This window comes from Plasmodium reichenowi, chromosome 1 (genome assembly GCF_001601855.1).
Source record: "Plasmodium reichenowi strain SY57 chromosome 1, whole genome shotgun sequence".
NCBI lineage: Eukaryota > Apicomplexa > Aconoidasida > Haemosporida > Plasmodiidae > Plasmodium > Plasmodium reichenowi.
The window spans coordinates 18,759-28,712 of NC_033646.1; the positions used below are offsets into that span (position 1 = coordinate 18,759).

The 9,954-nt window shown below is 18.7% G+C and overlaps 3 protein-coding genes across 3 annotated transcripts in view; all 3 read right to left on the reverse strand.

Annotated features, from left to right (window-relative positions):
* Positions 1-406, reverse strand: part of PRSY57_0100900 (vacuolar protein sorting-associated protein VTA1, putative) — a gene marked incomplete at both ends in the record, with an annotated part of 1,647 nt that extends 1,241 nt beyond the window's left edge. The window contains 2 exons of the mRNA XM_020114350.1: positions 1-39; positions 295-406. Of these exons, the coding sequence (XP_019970920.1) occupies positions 1-39; positions 295-406 (151 nt within the window). The remainder of the gene's footprint in view (positions 40-294) is intronic.
* A 738-nt stretch (positions 407-1,144) lies between these two features.
* On the reverse strand, positions 1,145-5,965 carry PRSY57_0101000 (vacuolar protein sorting-associated protein 51, putative; the record flags this gene model as incomplete). The annotated part of the gene is made up of 1 exon (XM_012905331.2): positions 1,145-5,965. One exon carries the CDS (start codon positions 5,963-5,965, stop codon positions 1,145-1,147), a length of 4,821 nt encoding a protein of 1,606 aa, XP_012760785.2.
* Positions 5,966-7,406: 1,441 nt separating this feature from the next.
* PRSY57_0101100 (nucleoside transporter 4, putative) lies at positions 7,407-8,914 on the reverse strand (the record flags this gene model as incomplete). Its single annotated transcript, XM_020114352.1, has 2 exons — positions 7,407-7,831; positions 8,035-8,914. 2 exons carry the CDS (start codon positions 8,912-8,914, stop codon positions 7,407-7,409), a joined length of 1,305 nt encoding a protein of 434 aa, XP_019970921.1.
* Positions 8,915-9,954: the final 1,040 nt, after the last annotated feature.

The following is a 9,954-nucleotide window of genomic DNA, read 5'->3' on the forward strand; positions in this document are numbered from 1 at the left end:
TCAACTTCTCCACAACATATAAAATACATAAGAAAGAAACTAGAACGTTATTATATATAATTCAATGAAAAAATATAAATGAATAAGTAGACAATAATAATATACCAAATATAACAATGTACATGTACATATATATATATATATATATATATATATATTATGTTTGAAAACTTTTTATTCATAAAAATGTAATATATATATAAATATATTTATACTTATATATATATATATATATATATATATATATATTTATTTATTTATTTATTTATTTATATTTCTTCCTTTTAAAGATACCTAATGAATGATTTGTTTCTAGTTCTTCTGATTTTTTTATTACAAATTCAATCGATTTCATATTAATTTTTTTACTTTCTCCTAAACTTGTATCATTTTGACCTTCAACCATTTTTTGACATTCCTTTTAATAATTAACGAAAGGCAAAATAGACACAACAAGACAAAAAGAAAAAAAGAAAAACATAAATAATATTTTTTTTTTTTTTTTTTTTTTTTAAATAAATTATTCCAACAAGTAAAATATACAGTTATATCTTTAAATCACTATCATTTAATTTTTATTTTGAAAAAAAAAAAAAACATACTTATATTATATTAATATATTCATGTGATATATTAAAATAAATTTATATAAGTACATATTTTCATATAAATATTATCATGTTAATTATAAATTCAAAACAGTATAATATATAAATAAAAATATAAATATTAATATAAATATACGTATATATTTTTAAAAACACAAATACTATTCATTAATTATTTATTTTTTTTGTTTTTACACGTCATGTAATATTATATATTGAACTTGTATATTTTTTTAAATAAATTTTTGTTTTCTTCAATAATGTATCGATTTTTTATGAGAAAAACAAAACAAAAAAAAGAAACAAAAATAAACAAAAAAAAGAAACAAAAACAAACAAAAAAAAAAAAAAAAAAAAAAAAAAAAAAAATATATATATAAATAAATAAATATATATATATATATATATATTTATATTTACATTTTATTTACCCGTTTACAAAAAATGAAACAGATATGTACACATATAAATATTTCCTTTTCAGCCCTTTACTTTCCATGCTATCTTATAATACACATAATTAATCTATCCTTTCTTTACTCTTTAAACATTTTCAATATAAATAATTTATTTTCTTCCAAATCAATATGAATATCATCCAGTAATAAATATCCTTGATATGATGAAGCACCATCATCCTCATCTCTTTTATTTTGTATTCCTCTAATTCTACCCTTTGCATTTATTAACACTTCATTTAGGATAACAAATAATACATTTTCATCATCACAAGGTATGTAATGTTTTAAACAATGATAAAAAAAGAAAAAGTCAATTTGCATTTTGTATAACTTTTTCTCATTCATATGACACTTTCTTATATATTCCATATAATTTTTGAACACAATTTTAATAATTAAAAGAAGTATTTTATTAATTTCTGTTGGAAGTTTTTTTCTATAATTCTTCATCTTCAACATAAATAATTTATACATATACATCTCTAAATTTTTCTCGTCCTTATTCATATCAAAAAGGAGGTTATTATTCTCCATAATCTGTTCTTTTCTATTAACATTTGACATTTTGTTATCCTCATTATATTCCTTATCATTCAAAATATATTTCCTTCCCCTTATATGGTTATTATGATCAACCATATGGTTATTTTGATCAACCATATGGTTATTTTGATCAACCATATGGTTATTTTGATCAACCAAATTGTTGTCCGTATAAAGAACACTATTATTCTGTTCAACAATTCCTATATCCGTTCCATTATTATTCTTTACTAGTGTCATACATTTATCCTTTAGATATTTCTTTTCTAATTCCTGAAACTCTTCTTCAATTTTTTCATACATATCACTAAAAACATATTCTCTTTCCTGTCCTTCAAAATTTATTACACTTTGTGATTTATTCTGATATATAAAATATTTTAAATACTTATAAAATATATCTATATGTTTCATACAATATACAAAATTGTAACTAACAATATTGCTTTTAGTATCTTCTTCATATGTGTCCTTTTCTACATATAATTTGATATGATTAGATATTGTATTAATATAATACGAAATAAACACATTTGTTAATTCGTTACACTTTTCATTAAATTTATATTTAACAAAATTACTTATCCCTATAACATATTTCTTTTTTCTATTCTTATCATTAATATTTTGTCTTTTCTCTTCCTGATCCTTTGTCATCTTTATAATTATATTTTTTGTATTCCTTTCATGGGAATAATTATCATATATATTATTATTATTATTATTATGATTATTGTCGTATATATTATTATCATCCTCATATATGTTATAATCATCATCATATATGTTATAATTATCATCATATATATTATTATCATCATCATATATATTATTATCATCACCACATATATTATTATCATCACTACATATATTATTATCATCACCACATATATTATTATCATCACCACATATATTATTATCATCACCACATATATTATTATTATCACCACATATATTATTATGATCAAAATTATACTCATATAATTTATTTTTCTTTTCCTCCTCATTATATGTAAACGTTAAATTTTTTATTTTTTTATCTTCACTTTTTTCATTATTTTTATTCATAAATATATGAGCACCATTCGTATATTCCAATCTTTGTTCATTATCAAAATTAATACTATTATCATCCTTTAATTTTAATTTTTTATTTTTTTTATTTTTTTTATTTTCCTTTTCCTTTTCCGATTCTTTAATAAATGGATATATATCCTTATGAAGAAGATAATCCAAGCTACACCCCATATCTATCCTTTTATATCCATTAATTAAATCATTTGCTTCTTTATACATATCCGTTATAACATTAAATATTTTAGAAACACCTTCCCTTTTAATATTATGAAATATCCATACGAGACATAATAAAAAATATATTTCCTTTATCTTTTTTATCTTTCCAAATTTTAAAAAACCCGTTATGTGTGTCAAAAAAATTGTATATTCCATCTTCATATATTTCTTTATTTCTACTAAAATGTTTTTCATGTGAACATTATCCACACACACTGATGAATATAAATAATTCTTTAACTTTTTATAAAATCCACATAATGGCTCATCCTTTTTCTTTAGATGTTTGCAATGTATTGTATTTTCTTCATCGATCATATAATATAAATTTTTATGTGTAAATATATTTTCCTTATCTTCATAAATAATATTCTCTGCAGATTCGTACATAAAATAAGGAAAATCCTTACTAGGATGCTTATCGAAATGGGTATTACCATGAATATCCTCATTACTATGAATATAATTATGACGAATATTATCATCACCCTTATTATTACTAAACGTAGAATCCTTAGTATACTCCTTTTTATGTTCATCTTTAATATATTTTAATACATCCCCTTCTTGAATAAAACTACTCTTCTCATGTACACACACAAAATAATATATAAAAGAATCAATATGTCTTAATAAGGATTCTAAATATATAATTACGAAATTAAAAAAGTGCTTCACATAAAAATTATTCTCTAATTTTATTTCAACATAAAAAGGTTCAAAGTCCATAACAGTTAAACATAACTTTAAGAGAATATAATGGCTTAACTCGTTTTTACTTTCTAAAATATCTATTAACTTTTTTTCATCACAGTTTTGAAAATATGTGTATAAATATATATTTATATGAAAGCATAAATTATAAAAATATAATTTTAATAATACATAATATATCTTCTTAATAAATCTATTCATATCATATAATATCTTATCTTTATAATATATTTTATTATTATTATTATTATTATTATGACCATTTACATTATCTATAAACATTTTTAATAATTTTACAATCAATTTTATGGGTGGATTAAACATATATATATAATCTATAGTTATTTTACATAACACTTTAAAAAATATATCTACTAAAGCCTCAATAATTTTATTATCATCATCTATATTTAATAAATCATTCAATAATAATTTCTTACTAAAATTGAAAGATTTATCAAGGTAGCTATATCTATCATTATTATTGTTTTTATTATTATCATTATTTTTTTTTTTTTTATTATCATTATTTTTTTTTTTATTATTATCATTATTTTTTTTTTTATTATTATTATTTTCCTCATCATAATTATATCTATCATCCATAGATATATTATTTTTCTTATTATCATATGACATAACATAATGTTCACATGGATTCTTTCCGCTTTTATCTAGAAGGGATTCATCCAAATTATTAATTAAATATCTTAAATAATCAATATTATTATTTAAGTTTTTATCATCAATATGCTCTCCTTCTTTATAAAAGAATGATATAAAGCAACTTTTATGTCCATCAAAATTATGAATAAAATTATTTCTTTTCATAAATATTTTTTCATAATTTTCTAATAAACTAAAAAAAAAATAGAGTAGATGTTTATAACACAATATAAATATATTTTCGAATATATTGTTATAAAAATATTCCGTATTCCCATTATTCTTATTATATTCATTTTTTTTAGGATCATTTTTTTTGTTTTCTTTATCAATATGAAGTTCTTGATAATTAGGATCAAAGAAAGAACTCTTAAAATCCTCGGCTTTCTTAACCAAAAAAAAACCATGATTCTTTAAACTAAATATATTATACATTACATATTTTAAACAATCTATTCTATTCTTCAAATATAACTTTTTTATTTCTTTCCTGTCCATACCATATGATAAAACCAAATTCAAACATTCACCAACCTCTTCGCTAGACAACACATAAGAGTGTAATGATTCAAATGATTCTTCTAAATTATTATTATCAAAGAAATAAAAACATTTTTCACCTTCATCAATGTAATATTTATTATAAGAGAAATAATTTTTGCTTTCATCCAAATGATGTACACTTTTGTTATTATCCCTAATATCACTTTTCATATCGTTCTTACTATGATATTTGTTATCATCCTTTTTATGAGACTTCACAGGTAACTTACTTACATTTTTTTCCTTATTCAACTTTTTCAAAAAAAAATGGCATGCGATGTTTGCTAAATTATTACAATCTAGATATAAATTTTGAAATATAACAAGGTCTTTATTCTTATGAAAAAAGGGAATGACCTTAATAAACATTTTCAATGATTTCATATATTTTTTTTTTAAAATATAAGAATACATATATTCTGGTATTTTCATTATTTCATTTATATCATTTAATAACTTTTTTATTTCAATTAAATTTTCTATCTTTTCATAATTTTTAAAAATATTATTATTTAGAAAATTAGATTCTTTATCTATATAATCTAAATGATTATTAATTTCTTTCATTTTATCTTTTACACATTTAAACTTTTCTTTTAATAAAACAAGAGCATCAGCTGCATTAATAAATTTATTGTAATTCTCATAAATTAAAGTTTGCATACAGCTATCATTTTGTTTTATTTCTTTATCTACTTTTTTGGATTTATTTATTAAATCATACATACTAGATTTTTCTAATAATTCTTTAAAATAATTATTTACATTAAAATTAGAACAATTCATATCAAATTCATCTATATAATTCATCTTATCTATTGCATTCTCTTCATTACATTCTTTTATATTATTATTATCTATATTCTCATAATTCTCATCTCTTCTTAAATTAATACTATTATTATCACTACTTTTTATTATAGTACTCTTTTCTTTTATATTTTCATTCTTATCAAAACAATTATTACCATCAACGCAATTATTCATTTTACTTATGTTATTTATCCTATTTATATTGTTCCTATTATTATCACGACATTCTTCTAACTCCTCAACGTTATTTCTTGTCTCTATATTGTAATAATTATATAACATGGAACCCACATTTTTCCTTCTATTACTTTTATTTTCCATATTATTCCAAGAAAAAAAAAAATAATAAATAAAAAAAAAATAAAACAATAAAATTAGAAAAAATGAAAAATATATATAACAATAAAATTACAAATAAGGAAATATAAAATAATATAATTACAAAAAATTATGGAAAAGATATTTTTCCTTTTTTTTTTTTTTTTTTTTTTTTATGAAAAAAACCAAAAAAAAAAAAAAAAAAAATATATATATATATATATATATATATATATTAAAATAATTCACAAAATATTTTGTGTGTAATATATAATTATTTTTTCCTTTAAAAAAAAAAAAAAAAATAAATAAATAAATTACCTTAAAAATACAAGCAAAGTATAAGGAAAAAATTTACATAGTTATATCTTTATATATATATATTTTTTTTTTTAAAGAAACAAATTTAGGAATGACTCCCAGGCGTAATAAAATAGTTATACAATGATTATTGAAAATTTACCATGGCCTATACGACAAATAAGGAGAATATAAATAAATACAAATAAATAAATATAAATAAATAAATAAATATATATATATACATATATATATATATATATATATATATATATATATTATTATCATCATGAAATGTACCTCATTTCAACCTTTTTACAATTCAAAAGGAAAAAATATTATATATATATATATATATAATATATATGTGTGTATATTTTTTATTTTTTTAAGATACCAATTTTACTATCATAATATAAAGCAATCAAATGAATATCTTCTTATAAGGAGCTTCAAAATAAGTTTACATAATATGTGCCTTTCAAGACATATTCTATATTTTTATTAACAAATTTTACGTATATCAACGTCCTTGTTGTAATAATATTAAAAGAAGATTAAATAAAAAAAAAAAATTTAAGAAGGAATATAAAAGGTACAGGGTACATTTTTCATGATATACAAATTATTAAAATTATTCTTATCACATAAATATTATATATATATATATATATATATATATATATATATATATATTATATATATATGTGTGTATAATCAGGTTCTTTCAATTTTTATTATATTTTAAAGGAAAAAAAATTCTTTTTTTATATATCCAATAATTTCATACTCCAAAAAATATAAAACGAAAGAAAAGGAAAAAATAAGAAAAGAAAAGAAAAAAAAAAAAAAAAAAGAAAAAAAAATACATATATATAAATAAATAAATAAATATATATATATATATATATATATATATAAATATATATATGTTTGTGTTTGTGTGTATATATATTTTTATTTACTTATTATTTCTTATTTTTTATTTTTATTATTTATTATTTTTTATTTTTATTATTTCTTATTTTTTATTTTTATTTTTTATTTTTATTTATTTATTTATTTATTTTTTTAAATTATATGCATTATGATCAAAAAATGTAAAATTTTAAAGTGATCTTTATATATTATAAATATGTTCAAATTACAAATGAATTATTGCATTACAAAACCATGGGGCTAATGCAAAACTCATTAATAAACATAAAGCACAGAAGGATGATGCCACAGCGATTTGTTTGGTTTTCTTACTTGATTCTTCAAAACAGTCTGATATTCTTGCATAACTAATATTAATCAAAGCACCATTCGTACCTCCTATTACAAATATTAGGAATGACAAAAAAGTATTAGAATATAAAAAGGATCCTTCAGTTAAATTCTTTATTTTAAATGCTAATAACAAAAGAAGGATTCTACTTAAACATAATATGGAAACATATTTTTGTTTAAAAAAGGTAAAAGAACTATAATAAACAGTCACAATGATATGAAATATAAGATCACTGAGTTGGTAAAGAAACATAAACAGGTATTTGTAATATACGTTCTTCTTCAACTTATTCGGAACTAAAAAAATAAATAAAAAAAAATATAAAAAATAAGAAATATATATATACACACAAGCATATATATATATATATATATATATATATATATTAATATATATATATATATAATATATTAAATATTTATAGGCTTGTTTCATTTTCCTTTATTTTTATTTTATTTTATTATTTTATTATTTTATTTTTTTTTTTTTTTTTGCTTACTCATGTGAGGATATATTATAGAGGTCACGAAAAAAGAAAAGAATATAGGTATTAAACATAAATAATAATATCTTATTAAACAAGCTCCCTCAATTATATTAGCACAATTAAACATTTTTCCAACATTTTTAATTTTATTTTTACATTTCCTTATCATAGACACATTATTATTGTGGATATTTTCTGATGATTTGTTTTTTCCTTTTTCCACTTCACATAAAACATTGGATCCATTATATTCAATACATTTTGTGTTCTGTGCACTTTCTATTTTCTCTTTTTGCTCCTGGAAATATGGAGAATTATATTGTATAAAAAATATACAAACAAGTATAATAAATTCAATAAAAACTATAGTTCCTATGGATAAATATATGGTGTTGTAGTACGAACTTATATTCCCATCTTCAATCGAAAAATACGACATTATTAAATTTATGCCAAAGAAAAATAAAGAAGAGAAACTAATTCCTGTAACCATATAACTATTTACTTTTAAAGGAAATAACAAAGAATATTTTGTACATGATGAATACAAATAACCAATAAAAAAACCTATAATCCCCGATATACCATATATATAATATTTTGAACATTTCATTACACATACAAAAATTAATAATAATAATAAATTAAAAACATTCAATCCGTTACATATCATAATCCATTTAAATGATGTAAATTCAAATGTTAATTGTAAAAACGATGATATTATCATAAACCCTGATAAAAAACCCATAACCGTTATAGCTATCTCTTCCTTGTATATGTGATTAATCAAAAAAGATACATTTATTAAAATGTGGGAGGGTAAACTCAAAAGCAAACCTATGAAAAAAAATATAACCTTTATCTGAATCTCCTCGCTTTTCTTCAACATTCTGATCGATGCTATAACACTAACTACTATAAAATAATACAAAAGAAAAAGTATCCTCTATGTTTATATAAACTATTATTTATTTTATATGCTTATGGTGATATCACAAATTATATGTACCTCCACAAGAAAATAAAATAAAATAAAATAAAAAAAAAAAAAAAAATTAAAATAAATTATAAATCTTACAAATATTGTAAATATTGTAAATATTGTGAATATGGTAAATATTGTGAATATTGTAAATATTGTGAATATGGTAAATATTGTGAATATGGTAAATATTGTAAATATTGTAAATATTGTATATATTATAAATATTATATGTATTTATATATATATATATATATATCAAATATTAATTTCAATTTCTCAAAAGAAAAAAATTAAATTATAAATATTATATATATATATATATATTATGTTTTTTTTCTTATATGCTCATTTAAATAGTAGTAATGTATAAATAAAAACATACATTTATATGTATATATATATATATGTAATATATTTTTATATTTATGGTTAGCTTTTATTAATAAATAAGGTATAATGTGCAAACAATATATTAATACTCATAAAATTAAAGCAAAAAGCATTATAAATATGTGACTTATAAATAATAATAAAATGTATATTATATATTATATATTATATATATATATATATATATATATATATATAATAAAGAACTATTTTTATTTTATTATTTAAAATATATAAAATTATTCGATTAAATTATAACAAGTTAGTGGGGGAACAAAAAAAAAAAAAAAAAAAAATTTCCAATTACATTAAATTCTTAAATATATAATAAAAAGGATATATACAAAGATATATATAGAAAAAATCAAAAAAATTAAATAAAATTATAAATTAAATTCATTTTTTTTTAAATATTCACACAAAAAGAAGGAATAATCTTTTCATCTTTTTAATTTCTGCACTTAGGTTCATAAATTTACGGGATAATTAATACCTTCTAATAAACATTGGGTATAACAGCAAAATATATAGAAAAAAATTAACAAAATATGTAA